Genomic DNA, 16,253 nt, shown 5'->3' with positions numbered 1-16,253 from the left:
TGGTTGCAAAATAGTAGTATGTGTATTCAATTTGTAATTGCTTTGCTACTACTGAATTGTAGGAGTGGAAAATTAGTAGCAACAATTTTGTGACATTTTTTACTGTAGTAAAAAGAGTAACAATTCAATGGCTAAATATTGGTATGAAAACATATCACACATGCCAGATATAGTAAAAAATTAGTTGTAATGTCTGCTACATATATGTATAAATACAGTTATTTTGTGACTTATTTGCAACTTCTAAAAATTTATTTAGTCGAAATTAGTAGCAATTTTTGTCACTATTTTGCGACTACTATCATATTTGTTTCAATAATTGTCTAAAATACATTATTTTCACATTTTCTACTATGTATCATTAGAGAATAATGTAAGAAACCCATAAATGGGTATTTTTTATATAAATTTAATACATTCACAAATATTTACAAACATGTATCATCTATTTGTATTACATTCATGTATAGTAATTTTGATTAGGTTTACATTTATCCAGTTAGATTGTTTTACAAAAATGATTCAAGTTATTTTATTTAAATAAAATCATTTCTTTTTACATATAAGTTTTAAAAATAAAAGGATGAAATTTAGAGTTAAAAGTATCTTTAGCTACTAATTTGCAACGGCAAAACATATAGAAGTTACAAAATAGTCACTTGTAATACATTCAAGTGCAATGATTTAGATTTGGGTTAATCAATTAGATTATTGTACATTAATAATTTGATAAGTTTATAACAAGTGTTTTCTCTTATATACTAGTTTAAAAAGCAAATAAATGATATTTAAGGTTTAGGGTATTGTTAGGGTTACTTGTTAGCCACTAATTTGAAACTGCAAAACATGAGGCGTTGCAAATAAGTGGTAAATTTCATTGTAATTTTCTTTTACATATGTCACTATTTTGCAACTATATGCCTTTAGATAGTTACAGTTTAGTCGCACAATTTGGCTCTAAGGTCCAATGTTTTTTAATATAGCGCTCATTTTCTAGGGAATAGATTTTCGATACCCAAATCGTCTTTCTTCATTTTAGACCTTTATGTTCATCATTTTTTTCTTTTCTTCACACTCCAATCTCAGAATTTTCTCTTCACCTAATTTTGATTGTCTTCACACTCCAGTTTGCTAAAGTCTTTAGATAATCACACTTCATACTCAGAATTATGTATAACATGAAAAGGTTGGTGTTTGGTGACAGTTGATCTTTGGTCTGAGATAATTAGATCAGAGGAAGAAGACGGAGATGGGTTCAGAGAAGTACCTCAGGTCGAGGTTTATCAGAGAAGGAAGAGGCTTGAGAAGCCTTCCGCAGCCGAAAATTTGTAATTTTGGGGAAAAAAAAACCTTCCGTTTGTTGTTGTTTTCGGCTCTGTAATCTAACAATGTTTTAATTTCGATGTGTGTCTGAGAAACAGAGTGTGGTCGGTGAAAGGGGCTCGAACTAGTTTTATCAATGGACCCAAGAGAGATACTGGACTCGTTCCCTCTCCACCAGGTTATATTCTTAGCCTAACCCTATTTTTGTTCTTCTGTTTCTCATTTTTTTAGCACACCATGTGTTCGTTGAAATGTCAAGGAAGTGCCACCAATTTTTTAAATTTTAGTAGACTGATGAAAGGGTTGATAACTGTGGCAGAGGGAGGGGAGTATAGCAGTGGGAGCTTATGTCAACAATCAGCCTCAGAAGAAGCCTGTTAGGAGAAAGAAGCCTGCACCACTCGGTAATGGGTTCTCTCCTTTTCTCCTTCATATTGTAGATTTGGGTTCTTCTAATTCTAGATGTTTAATAAAATAAAATTGTGTGGTCTCTTTGATTTGTGGATTTGTACGAAGGTAATGTCGTTCCTTCAGTCGGTGGAGTCTGGTGTTTTTTGAGCTTGTAAGTGTCAAATGGTGAGCACTCACTTTATCTTAGCTCCTTGCCTGCGATCCATTTGATTATTAGGTCTTTCCTTTCCCATCCAATGATGCCCGGTCTAATTCCAGAGAAGAATACCTGCAAACACACATATCCAGTTCATATTTGCAAAAGTAAGTCATGGTTTTGTCTTAAACTCTTCATTTTGGTGAGTTTAGTTGTGTGTTTAAAACATATCTTAATAGTTTGGCTGATTTCCACCACTTATGGTTACATCGTCATGATAATCCACTTCATTTTGGTTAAGTTTTTATTGTGTTTGGTTTATTTGTCTGCCTTAAAACTCTTACATTAACTTCATGATAATCTATTTGTTTTTGCCTTACCCTTACGACTAGTTAAAATGCTTGAATTTGTCAAGTTTAGTCTGTGTCTTACTTATGGTTTGTTTACTTTCATAATGATATGTTCTAGCTTAAAGTACGACACCTCTTGGGAATACTACTTGCTTATTTGGCTCATAAGCCTTACAATTTGTTTCAGTGCTTGAATTTGACATGTTAAGTCTTTCTCTCACTTATGGTTTTCTTGTTTTAGTAATGACATCTTGAGCTTTGATTATGTTTGGTTCAATTTTTCATTTCTTTGCTTTCTATACATTCTTGCCTTACTTGTAACTTTGTTTTTATCTTTTCATTTTGTAGGTTTGGTCTTAATGGTTCCGGTTCGAAACTGAAACGAAAGATTTTAAAGTCGACTTCTTCTGCATTTATAGGAATTTAAAATATTTCAATTGTTGTATTTCTATCTTTTGATTTTCAAATTAAGTTCGAAGTTAATATATAAATTCTGATTCCAAAACTAATATTATAATAAATTTTTATTTCTAAATTAATATTTTTTTTTAAACAAGAAATTCAATTTAATTTTTTATTGGTCACTAAATTATGCAACTAATTTATAAGCATATATCAATAATGTGGCTGCTAAATAGTCGCAAACCACTGCAACTAATTTGTAACTAAAAATAAATATTGTAGTAACAAATTAGTTACTTAAATTAGCCACTAACTTATAAATCTACATTATAATAGGGCAGTTGCATCACTCCTGATGCGACACGTCAGTAATATGTGGATCCCACTTTTAAAAAGTGTGAAAAAGTGTCAAGTCTGTGACTCGAACCCGGGTTATTAAGATCTAAACAACAACAATTATACCACTGAGCTAAAGGATTCTTTGTACATTGATGGCTGACACAAATATATATTTATGATGGTCGGAAACCTTTGCTTCTTCGGTTTTCTCTGTGGGACCCACACTTATTTATTTTATCTAATGATTTAATAAATACTTTATAACTCACGTTTTGAAATGAGATTCGTTAAAAAAAGCCCAATAAACCTCTTTGGTCTGTAAGCGTTCTCTTCAATGGAAGTTTAGGGCTTTCAATTTTTAATCATCGGTTCATGACTCATCTAAGAAATACAGATTGACTCTTTGAGTTTCATGAATCAATTTTTCTTCTTTAGTCTCTACATCTCCCCATCTTTAATAAATTCATCATCGGTTCTTTTATTTTGCCTGATAAATCATGATTGTGTGGTTTTAATTTTCTTTGGTCATCGTCATCCTTAGCTTGCACCCTTTGATCTAACCAAGAAGAAGAAGACATTTGTCGTTCAGGATGCCATCGAGGACTCAGCTGAGTCACACGGGAGACATACTATTTGTTGCCTGATTGTTCAAGAAGAGTTTATGTGCTGTGAAACATATTTGTTTCTTTTCATCAGTTGCTTTGTTTAATCTTTTTTCCTGCAAATAATGATGGTTTTGACAGTTCATTCACGGGAGCCAAGAAGTAAAAGAAGAAGAAGCCAGTGAGTGTTTGACATTTTATGTCTTCCTGAGTTTTTTTTTCCCTTCATTAAACTTGGATTTTGAAGATTACGTGCCTCACATTCTTTTTATTTTGATGGTTATTAGGTTGAATGAAGATCATTGAATAAAAAAAATGTCGATGCTCCTGAAGATTTGGAGGGTACTTTATATTTCTTTCTCTGATAATTCTAGCGACATAAATTTGAACCTTACAGAGGGTATATTGCAGAGTATCCTAATGATGAGGAAGAGGTGGAGGGAATTGATATGCACCAGCAACGTTACCCGTGGGAGGAAAGTGACATGGATTACTTATACGACGAGGTAAGCATATCGTTAGATGGTTTGCGGTCCATCTTTGAGAGTCGTCGATTGTAAGTGTCTATCGTTTTGAAGTTGTACGACACTAAGATGTAAAGAATTACTAATCATGATTACCTTACTAGCAGAGTTCTTTTGCACAGCTATTGTAAATGAAATTAACACTGAAAATTGATGGTGCTATATTTCATGTTCCAAATGCTAACACAAGCTCCAATGTTGATTCTCAGCTTTAACATGCCAAAATCACAATGCAATGGGTGTTGTAAGGTAATTCAGTAGGCACAAATGTTTAGTAGAAATATGCATCAAACTTATCATCCGTAACATAATAATATGCATTTTCTGTGCTAGGAACCGTTTGTAAATAAATGTCTGGGATGTATATGACTGCTTAGTTTGTTGCTTTTGACAGTGAAATCACTAAGCTTGCAAAGTGTCAGGACAACAAAAGCATCTCAGCTGATGGTTAGCTTTACAATTTCGTTGGTTTCTTTTTCCTATTATGTTGGGTGGATTATTTTAGCTAACAAATATCGCAACAGAGTGCTGACAATAACTCTAATTGATTTATATATACATTTAGAATTGGAAGTTTGGTGAGAACAGGAACAAGTACTTCTGTTACGCTATTGGACAGTTATACGCCATTTCAAGAGAATTGATTTCTTTTTATCTCATAATCAGTAAGATTTTAACTGTTTTGTCTACTTTGCATTCATACCTCATTCTCCATCTAACTTCTCGGTGCTACTATATAATGATCAAGTCATTTTCTGCACAAATAGGCAAGTGGGGATGTTACGTTGGGTGCTTGGTTTATTGGGCTTGGCTATACAAAGTCTGTTGTGACTCTAAAACTTTTACCTCATTTAACATTGATTCTGGTTCTTGGGAGAATTACAGATTGTGAATGAAAGGCACAAGCAAGGAACATATGTGTAGCTGCGTTCAACTCGACATGTAGCGGTATCTGCAGATCCGCTGATCCCATTGTGGAGGTTAACATGCAATGTGTTGACCTGGAAATCATTATTTGGAAGCTACATTTCGAGGCATTTTCTTAACATATAAATAGACCATAGACAGAGTTTGATATTTATAATACTCAGTGATCATGGAGTCTACAGAAAACAGTCCTTTTGCATATTCTATATGGAACCAAGAGATATGTCATTTGTTTGATGATTGTATTATGATAGCTACTAACATAGGAGATGACTGGAGAAAGAGAAATGAGTATGAAACTCTTATATGGGTAGCTTTTGTAAACACATTTGGGTTTATTAACAGTTGTGACAAGAAATTATGTTTATAGTAAAAGAAATCCGCCGCAGCGTCAATAACAAATGCGCCTGTTTTTTTGTTGTTTGGGATTGAAATAGCTTATGGGTTTTCTAAATCAATATAATTGATTTGACTAAAGCTATATTGGATGACAAAAAGAAGGATTGCAAGTTTAATAACTTCTGCTTTAGACTTTAATTTCAACTAAATTATAATCAGTCTTTTATCCATCATCTTAGTTATAATCGTAAGGATTTATTAGACTAAATAAACAGTTTCAACAATATTTAATATGTGATTTAATAAACAAAAGAACATGTATGATTTTTAGGATTTAAAGAGATTGGAGACAATAGTTAATGAATATATAAAGAATACGAAGCAGATGATGAAAAATGATTCGAGCAAATTAGTGGCAACACAGAGCTAAGCGAGATAAAAATATCAATCAATAAAGAATGAAAGAAGAATTAGCAGGGTTAAGTTATTACACAAGCCAAAATTAAGACAAATCAAACGACAGAAAGCGAAAACAAATGTAAACAAGACAAGAGGAGATAGTGAAGATAAAATGCATTGAAAAACTGAATGCTATATTAGTAAGCAAGGGACAAAAATAGATTAAAATGCAAAAACTATCCCTAGTGTTTTAAATTAGTCGCAAGTAAAAAGAGACTAACTAGCAACTACTATTTACTAACTAATAGAAGACCAAAACCGTGGTCTCAAATTATTTTTTGCAACTGCGACCTTAGTTACAAAGGAGTTGCTAATATACCACTAACTATATAGTCTTACTTCAGTCGCTCTTTTGGGACTAATTTGCAACCAACATTATTTGCGACGAGCTATTTCTAACTGAATCAAGTAGTTGCAAAATAGTCATAATATCTATAGTTGCAACTATCTTCCAACTATTCTTGTAGTTACAAAATTGATGTTTTCTTGTAGTGAGATAAGGGACTTACAAGACCAAGAAAATGTAGACAAAATATGTAAATGAATATAAAAAAGCTTCGCATATATATATATAAGACAATAAATCAAGTAATTAACAAATTATCTAGGCAGTATTAACGTGAAAACAACTCATAATTGATCAACATATATGACCGAACCAATTCCACTTAAACCAAATTGGTTTAGCTTTCATCATGTCCACCAATAACTGCGTCATCTGGAATGTAACTTTTCCAGAACCAATGTTGCTTCCAAATTCTTCCCATCTCTTCAATGGGAACACCTCTGGTCTCCGGAAACAAAAAGTAGATGAAGATGGTCATGATGGCAACCATGCCTGCAAAGAAGTAGAAGAGACCAAACTTCATGTGACAAAGCATTGTCAAGAAGAATTGACCGATGAGGAAAGTGAAGAACATGTTGACTGAGACGTTGATGGCTTGTCCAGCTGGTCTGATTTCCAATGGACATATCTCACTGGGTACTAACCAACCCAATGGACCCCATGACCATGCAAATCCAGCAACGTACACACATATGAAAACAAGAATCCAGTCTGCTGTTGCTGGTGTCAAGGTTCCGGTTCCCGTGGTTCCGAATTTTAAACCGATAAATGAACCAACAAGAATCTGAAAAGATAAACAAAACATTCATCAATCATATATGTGACTTTGTTTAGGAAAAAGAAAGAAAGAAATATATATATACACCCTAATAAATTACATATTATTTTCAAGAAATTATAGTTCTTTTTACAGTTTCCATGTTCAGGTTGTAATGATTTTAAAAAAGAAAAAAGTAATTTAATCATCTAAATATTCAAGAAATTATTCTGGTCCTTTAAAAACATGTGTTGTTAAATTGACATTGTTTTTATGAAAAATACACTTTCCATATATCTAAAATATTTCTAGTCCCCTAAATGTCGGAACCGGCTATATTTATGATTGTTGTGCATGCAAACAGATGTTTTAGTGATTAGAGTGGAAAAGCTAATGCAAACACAAATAAAGATAGAAAGAATTGAAGGCTATGTAAAACTGATTTGTACCTGACATATGAACATTTGAATGCCACCTTCAAGGAAAAGAAACCTTCTTCCAAATCTATCAACCGAGTATAGGGAGACAAAGGTCGCGAGCACGTTAACTACACCGGTTATTACAGCCGACATAAGAGCAGCATCATCTCCAAAACCAAGAGTCTTGAAGAGAACAGGAGCGTAGAACATAATGACATTAATTCCAGTAATCTGCTGGAAAAAGGGAATGGCCGAGCAGAAGACTAAAGCCGGTCTGTATTTGCTCTGCCTGATGTTTTTCCATGGATGTTCTACCTTTTTAGCAGCTTGACATGCATCGCGTATATCTTGAAACTCATGGTCAACGTTTTCCGTTCCTCGTACTTTCTTCAACATTTGTTTTGCTTCCTCGTATTTGCCTCTCTCAAGCATTGAGTTTGGTGTATCGGGCAAAAAGAATGATCCGATCACCATAAGAATTGCTGGAACAGCTGCTAAACCTAAAGAAACCCTCCACCCATTTTTAGCCATATTAGATGTTCCATAGTTGATCAGATTCGCCACCAAGATTCCAGACGTAATAGCCACCTGGAAACAAATGTTTAGCGCTCCTCTTATCTTTGCTGGAGCCATTTCCGAGAGGTAAACCGGAGTTGACTGAAAAGAAAAACAATTCTTATTGAGAATCAGCATAGACAATATACATACATGATTTTATTTTTGTGGTCACAAAGTTCCGGACCTTTGGTCTATATAATGTTGCATGAGGCATATCACATATATATTTAGATGATATACAACAAATTTAGACCTAACCTGATTAGCAAATCCCACACCTACACCGAGCAAAAGTCTACCGATGATGAGCATTGTGACATTAATGGCAAAGGCGTTGATCAGTGCACCGGTGAGGAAAGCAAGTCCACCGGTAAACATGGAAACCTTTCGTCCATACTTCCTAGTAACAACCGAAGCCACAAAGGAAGCTACCAAAGCTGCTAAGTAGAGAGAAGAAGTAAACAATTGGAGCTTTTGGTCATCAAATTTGCAGTAAGCCGTCTCGTGCTTCGCCTTTACCCTTTGCTTCTCTAATTGTGGGAAGAACTTGCTAAGAAACTCATCCATTGATGTCACACCTCCTGAGATTCCAAGGTCATAACCAAAGAGGAGACCTCCCATGGCTGCAACCATACATGTTATGACAACGAAAACTGTGACTCCTCCTTCATAATCTCTTCCACCACTTCCTCCTTCTGACACAAAAGCTCCTCCTGCCATTTTTATTTTGCTTTTGCGCTTAGAAGGAAGGAAGGAATGTTGTGGCTTAATTTAAAAATGGGAGTCACTTTGTGATCCTTTAAATAGATAATGTAATGACACTATAATTAGGGGTTGGATTACGTGCATTGTGTAATAAATTTTGATCTTATCTTTGTTTGGCTTACGATTAGCTTGTTAGTAACAAGAGTTGGTTAACGTTAGACACCAAGTTTCATGCATGGTTTTTACTGTATTTGACTATTTGCTATACCGTTTTCTAAGACCTATTTATCTTTTCATTTGTATAAAAATATAAGACAGTATATATTCATAATGATCATGAAAAGTAGAATATTGGCTTTTAATTTCTTACAACCGTTCTTGTTGTGCTAGTCAGGGCCGGCTCAATGGTGTCATGGACCCTATGACAATATTTTTCTTTTAAAAATCTAATAGATATATGTTTTTTTCCTTAAACAATTATTTTTCTTTAAAAAATCTAATAGATATATGTTTTTTCCAAAATACCAGAAATGTTTTTAAAAATAAATTTATGGAAATAAAAAAATACTTTCATATAAAAAACATTGGCACCCTTTTCTTATTTTTAATATTAAAATACATGTATTTTTAAAAACAAATTGGACCCTTATCTATTAAAAAATAGGGGGACAACAAATTGGACCAGGGGCGGTCGCACCGCTCGCCCCTATCTAAGCCGGCCCTGGTGCTACTAAATAGTCTTTTTTTTTTGTTTTTGTTCTTTAAATAGCTTTCAAAAGTTAAAGTGATAAAAATAGATTTCATTAAATGGTTAAATAAAAATTATATCCTCATTTTATAATTTTAATTAAATATTTATTAAATAAGATAATAATTAAATATTATAAAATTCAAAATGATAAAATCAAAGATAATTTTTTGATTTTATTTTTCAAAATCTGTTATTAAATTTCCTTTAAATTCTCTTTACAGAAGTTTTCGTTTTTAATTTTTTTTTTGTTTTCAAATGTATTTTTTGGGGAAAAATAGTTCTTAAAAAACTTAGAAAAATATTAACGTGTATGACATCTTTCTGAATTTGCGAAAAATAATAATTCCTAATTCATGAATGTCTTCATAAATATGTAAATAGACTTATTGAATAAAACTTGTACATAAATTTAGATTTTTTTTCCTAAATGTGTATGTTATCTTCTATATTTGATGTATATGCATATTTAGGAAAATATTCTTTAATATATCATTTTAAATAACTTACGAAAATGCTTATAAATATGTATAATATCTTTATAAAATTTGGGTATCAAATATAGGAAAACCTTTCAAAAACTTTGGCAAGATGTTATACATATTTAAGAATATCTGACTAAAAATATACATATAATTCAAGTTGAGTAATGTATTCATAAAGGTCTGACTATATATGCATAAATGTATTTTAAATACATATTTATAAAACAAAATTCTAATTTTTTTTGAAATTTTATACTTATTTATCAATATCTTATTAAATCTTAGAATGATATTATACTTATTTAGGAATGTCTTAATAAACTCAAATTCTGAAGGATATCGTACACATTTAAGAAGGTATTTTTAAACTTTTTGTTAATAAAAATCTTTTCCTAAAAATGTTAAAAACAAATTGAAACGAAATTTAAAAATTCGAAAATATATTCATTTCAAATTTTTTATTAATATTTTCTATTTTTATATACCTAAAAAGTACGGGTATAATTATTATTTACCTCTTTAATGCAACCTATTTTGGTTATTTTGATCTTTGGAAACTATTTTTGTGATAAATTTTTTTTATTGCTATTCTAGGGTACTTCTCTAACTATATGTTTAAGATAAAAAAACTATTATTTTAATATTTAATATTTTAAAATCTCTATAATATTATTTGATAAGTTAATTTCCTATATGTTTTGATCACACTAATTCTTACGATTCTTATTTACTGAGCTACCCTTAATGAATTTTAAATATTATATCTCATTGCCTTAATTAAAATTATTTACTAATTTCAGTTAATAAGATTTTAAATTTTAGTTTTCTTTTCTATATTTTCAAAATAACACAAAAGCTCCTCCTGCCATTTTTGTTTTTGCTTTTGTGCTTAGAAGGAAGGAAGCAAGGAATGTTGTGGCTTAATTTGAAAATGGGATTCACTTTGTGATCCGATCCTTTAAATAGATAATATAATGACACTATAATTAGGGGTTGGATTACGTGTATTGTGTAATAAATTTTGATCTTATCTTTGTTTGGCTTACGATTAGGAGAAGTAGCTTGTTAGTAACAAGAGTTAGTTAACGTTAGACACCAAGTTTCATGCAGAGTTTTTACTGTATTTGACTGTTTGTTATACAGTTTTTTTTCCTAGACCTTATTTATCTTTTCACTTGTATAATATATATAAGGTGAATTTGCCAAATGACCAAATTTGAAAAGGAAATTAAGTGCAGAGCATTGATTTTGACATAATTAAATCCATAACAATTATGTTAAGTTTAAGCCGGTATTACTTTTTTTTGTTCAAGTTGCCCGTAATAAAAAGAGAAAGTTGATGACATCAACAATTTGACACTCCACAATTAATTATCATACGTAATACAACCAATACCACACTTTTGTTTAACACATAAATATGCATCTGATTTTTCTATACCATATCAGTGAAATATAATAAGATTCAAAATTCACTCACATCTAGTAAATACTAAACTTTACTCCAAGCCTCAACTCCTAAATACTAAACCCTAAACTTTAAACATCACTTTTCCATCTAAATACTAAACCCTAAACCTTAATTACTGAACCCTAAACTCAATTATCAAAATCTGAAAATAATATATAATATTATGTAATATTAAACTAAATCCAAATCTAATTTTTGAATAGTATAGGACTCCAATCCAACACACAACTCCTCAATGCTAAACTCAGACCTAACTTTTGAATACTAAACCCAAAAATGCTATCACTAAACCCAAACATAAACTCCCACCTTCCAAATACTAAACCCTAAATCCTAATCACTAAACCGTAAACCCAAATATGGACTCTAAGCCCAAATAGAATGGAACAAAATACATAGTATAGTACAAATTGGTGAGTAAAATAAAACACTCTTTATTAATCGTCAAATGGAACATACATAATACAGTCATTAAACCCAAACCTCAACCCCTACCTTCCAAATACTAAACCCTAAATCTTAATCACTAAACCCTAAACCCAAGTATAAACTCTAAACCCAAATAGTATAGAAAAAATACATAGTATAGTACATATAGTTGTAAACCAGAAATTGATAAATAATGAATTTATCAAACAATCGATGGTACAATAATATAACAAATGTAGCATACTATTTAGTTTGGTACTTGCGAATGGTACAAAAATATAAGAATCGTACTAGACTATAATTTTCTTTCACTACATATAGTATAGTCGACGAGTTCATTTTCTTCACATCGTCCTCTTTTTGCAGACATGGTGATACACGCATTCACTGGTCCAGAGTAATTATTTTTCACCATACCATATCAATACATCATATTATAACAATTTAAATAACAACGAAGAAAATCAAGATCAACAACATTAAAGAGACTAAAAAAAAAAGAAATCGTGACGTCACCTCGTCGTTTTCTACTATGCAATCTTCTCCTCCAAACTCAATTCTACAAGCCCAGAATCCATGCTCTTTCTTCGTCTTGAGATGAACTGGTTTGTGTTCGTATGTATGAAAAAAAAAACAGAGATTGGAGGAGAAGAGGAAGAAGAAAAGAAAGAGATGTGCATCAATGATAACCACAATTTATTAAATCATTTATTTAATATTTATTTTAATAAATAATTTTCAGCAGGTTACACAGGTTAAATTTCAGGGTAATATAACATTATTACATAAAATACTGTAACAGATTGTAGTTATCAAATGAATTATAATTTGTTTGAAAATTATACAACCCAATTCCCCATATATATATAACAGATTGTACCCATACTTGTATAATATATATTTATTAAAAAAATTGAAATTTACGAATTTGAAAGTGGTAAATAATAATTATACCCATACTTTACAGATATATACAAATAAAAATATTTCAAAAACATATATACAAAGATCAAAATATTTTCGTTTTTTTTTAATTTGTTTTCAATTTTTTTTGTTTCAATTTTGTTGGAAATGATTTTTATTAATAAAAAGTTAAGGAATACATTTTTGAATGTGTATGATATATTTCTGAATTTGAATTTATGAAGATATTCCTGAATAAGTTTAATAACTTTCTAAGATTTAATAATATATTGATAAGTAAGTATAATATTTTCATAATATTTAGGAAAACTTTTATAAATATGTATTTAAAAGAGTATTTACGTTCCATATACCCATAAAAAGCCATAATTAAGTACACAACATTTCACTATTAATAATACCGTTACAATTTGATAATCCAATAATATCATTCACCCACCTTTATGTCTCTCTCCTCTATCTCCTTACAATTCTCAGCAACATGTTCACTTCTGTTTTTTTTGTTATATGAGGTTTTATTAATCATAATATTTCAAACCCGAACACCAGGGATTACAAGATGATACATAAGATCTAAAGTCCAAACCAAGCCGGCGATTAAAAGACACGCCAGACACTAGCCGGCGGTTAAAATATTATGACCCCAGAGCCAAACTAGAACGAAGATTTTTGAGGCAAAAGATCAGAGCCTAGACAAAACAAAGACATCAAAACAGACCATAAACTAAAAACCCTAGATGAGAAACAATACTACTGATCAAAAGAAAAGAAATCGGTCTGTTAGCCATAGAAAACCGTCACTGTAGCTTGTCCTCCAAATCCAACGAAAACTTGCCATTGGCCTTTGATAGGACTCTCCACGCGCCTCAGACACGCCTTCAAACTTCGGCAAGGCCCAACAATCCTTCCAAACACCAACCACCTAATCACAGATCTGACAAGATCTGTGTCAATGGAGTCCAATTTCATCTTCTCCGCTCAATCCATATAGGACTGAAGCTATAGACCAGATTTGAGTACATCTAGAGAGGGAGAGGACCTTAAACCATAAGACTATCTAAAAAGAAAACCCGATCCACTTGCAGGATAAGAAGTTGGAACAGAGCCACCACCATGAGAGAGGAGAGCCACAAGACTCGCTTAAACACCGCACCGAAACCCGGGTGATTCACGCGCTTCACGCGCCTACACAAAGGAAGGGGGCGGATAGATCTGAGCCATTAGGACAGGAAGCCACTGGCTGGGTTGAAAGAGTCACTGCTGCATCATACCTTCTCAGATCTGGGACACATACGCCTACAACAAACCTCAGCTCACATGGTGGACCATTGCTTCATCTCACAACAAGGAGACCGAGGACCTTACAACGAAACAAGATACTAGGACAGGCTCAACGCCGTTGCTCGAGAGCCGACAGACGCTGGCCGAGCAAACACCACCGGCAGAGTCTTCTTCTTTGATGAGGGAGGAGAGAGCGTTAGAGGAGATACATTTCTCTAAAAATCATGTTCACTTCTATTTCTAATGATTTCATTTGTATATTTCTTCTTCCGTAAACAAGATTTAATTCACCACCGCCCTCGTCTTTTCTCCTCTGTTATTGTTGTCGTCTCCTATACCTTCTTGAAAACGGCAGATGAAAACGATTACCTTGATTGAAACAGTCGCCAAGCCTTGTCGTACCTAGGATAATGTTCATGACGAGGTTTAGAGCCAACTTTTTACCACTGCGTCTCTCTTTTTGGCTACATATCATATATTTTCTCTGTTCAACACATCATATGGTCCTAACGAGTACGTCTCTCTCGATCGACGAGATCATTATGTATTTACTCCGGCGGTTAGTTCCAATCGGTCATGATATGGAAGATTTAAATTGATTTCATGGCATGTCATAGAGATATTTTTGATTCACGAGTTAAAGAAAGAATGGATTCTTACTGAGATTGAGATGAGGACATGGATCTAACACATTTCAACTGCGAGTGTTGTAGATACGATTTAACAGTTTAAGTTGTTGTTAACTTAAATATATGGTTAGTTGCTATGTATTTGGTACTGTGAGCTGATAAATGTTTTTGTTATATGTTAACAAACCGTGGGTGATGGTAATTGATAAATAGTTGTTTAGATAATACAAAGTATTAGTTAATACATAAATGATTAGCTGTTACTAAGATTTGTTGCCGCCTATTTAAATGGATGGTAAAATATTGGAAATAATTTTAGTTAGTTGATACATAATTTGTTAGATGTTAAAACTTAAGGTAGCGGAATAATTCTGTCATTATCTCTTTAGCTTCTACATTCTTATTGGTTAACAGTTATCGTATTATATATAAACTATTATTTTGCGTTTAACATTATGTTTTAGATGGTAGGAAACATATTAGATTGATCTGAGTATTTACTTCTATATATGCTAATGATTCTTTTACTCTTTACATGTAAATATAGCTCGCTAACAAAGCATCGATCGATATATTCATTGGCAGCATACCTTGGGATTAATAAGTTACCCACTAACAATTCATATAACACGATAAAATGTAGCGTTCAACTTCTTAGGTTAACATATTAGTAATTTACAGGAATCTTTAGCAGTCGACACAGGAAGTTGAAGAAAGGAACAATGACTTGAAATTAGGGATTTTTCTTCCACTCTTCTGATTCTTTACCAGCTGGATGCATGAGATACGAGCCTTCCTCAGCTGTGTTGGTGAGAGGATTAGCTTCAAAGTTATGTTGCAGGAAGCTACAAGCCGTCAATGGTGGGAGACAAAAAATCTTAGTAACCCGTCTTGGCCAAATGGGATTCTAAAATGACGGCTTTTCCATACCAGAGAACATCAGAAGTTGAAGCTATCAACATCAATGAATAAAATGAGAAGAAATCTTACGCCGAAAAATATAAATGATGAAGAAGAAGCTTTCACTCCTCTATCTTCTTTTATGTGTCCAATCAAAAAATATAAAATGGTCACTTTATGTATTTTTTGCTACAGTAAATGTGAGTTTCCAGCTGTGAAGTAATTTCCTAATTTTGATTCAAGTTAGGTATGTTGAGCTAATTGACTCCATTTAAAATACATTTAAATGTATATATAGTAAGACCTTTATGAATACATTACTCAATTTGAATTATATGTATATTTAGTCAGATATTCTTAAATATGTATAATATCTTGCTAAAGTTTTTGAAAGGCCTTCCTATATTTGATATATATATTATATAAATATATTATATATATTTATAAGCATTTTCGTAAGTTTTTTAAAATGATAAATACAATTTTTCTAGATATGCATATACATCAAATTTCGGAAGATAACATACACATTTAGAAAAAATTTCTAAATGTATATACAAGTTTTATTCAATAAGTCTATTTACATATTTATATGAAGACATTCATGAATTATGATTTTTTAGACATTCAAGATATCATACACGTTGAGAAAGATCTTTCTAAAGGTTTTTTTAAGAGATATCTTTTCCCAAAAACAATTTTGAAAACAAAAAATAATTAAAAAGAAAAATTATGAAAAGAGAATTTAAAGAAAATTTGAAAAATAGATTTTGAGAAACATAATTCAAA

At 31.9% G+C, this 16,253-nt stretch overlaps 1 protein-coding gene and 1 long non-coding RNA gene across 3 annotated transcripts; one reads left to right on the top strand and one right to left on the bottom strand.

The window, feature by feature from the left end:
* The first annotated feature begins 881 nt into the window (after positions 1 to 881).
* Positions 882 to 5,786, top strand: LOC125580255. Of its 2 annotated transcripts, XR_007318016.1 has the most exons (6): positions 883 to 1,328; positions 1,422 to 1,501; positions 1,643 to 2,037; positions 2,569 to 3,744; positions 3,851 to 3,905; positions 3,975 to 5,786. It is a non-coding gene; the product is annotated as an uncharacterized LOC125580255 (long non-coding RNA). The 2 variants fall into 2 exon arrangements; XR_007318015.1 differs by having other exon boundaries at positions 882 to 1,501.
* A 650-nt stretch (positions 5,787 to 6,436) lies between these two features.
* LOC125580254 (sugar transport protein 10-like) lies at positions 6,437 to 8,867 on the bottom strand. The gene is made up of 3 exons (XM_048744503.1): positions 8,151 to 8,867; positions 7,365 to 7,991; positions 6,437 to 6,942 (listed from the first exon to the last, which is right to left on the bottom strand). The coding sequence occupies exons 1-3, from the start codon at positions 8,610 to 8,612 to the stop codon at positions 6,496 to 6,498; spliced, it is 1,536 nt and encodes a 511-aa protein (XP_048600460.1). The 5' UTR covers positions 8,613 to 8,867; the 3' UTR covers positions 6,437 to 6,495.
* Positions 8,868 to 16,253: the final 7,386 nt, after the last annotated feature.

The sequence above is a fragment of the Brassica napus genome, chromosome C1 (assembly GCF_020379485.1).
Source record: "Brassica napus cultivar Da-Ae chromosome C1, Da-Ae, whole genome shotgun sequence".
In the NCBI taxonomy this organism is placed as follows: Eukaryota; Viridiplantae; Streptophyta; class Magnoliopsida; order Brassicales; family Brassicaceae; genus Brassica; species Brassica napus.
This window is presented reverse-complemented; position numbering and strand designations above follow the sequence as displayed.

Excerpts from the sequence above, each read along its gene's own strand:
- LOC125580254 (XM_048744503.1), bottom strand. The coding sequence starts at position 8,612 with ATGGCAGGAGGAGCTTTTGTGTCAGAAGGAGGAAGTGGTGGAAGAGAT. Across the intron at positions 7,992-8,150 it reads GTGTGGGATTTGCTAATCAG|TCAACTCCGGTTTACCTCTC; the intron begins GTTAGGTCTAAA and ends TTTTCTTTTCAG. Across the intron at positions 6,943-7,364 it reads TTCAAATGTTCATATGTCAG|ATTCTTGTTGGTTCATTTAT; the intron begins GTACAAATCAGT and ends TTATCTTTTCAG.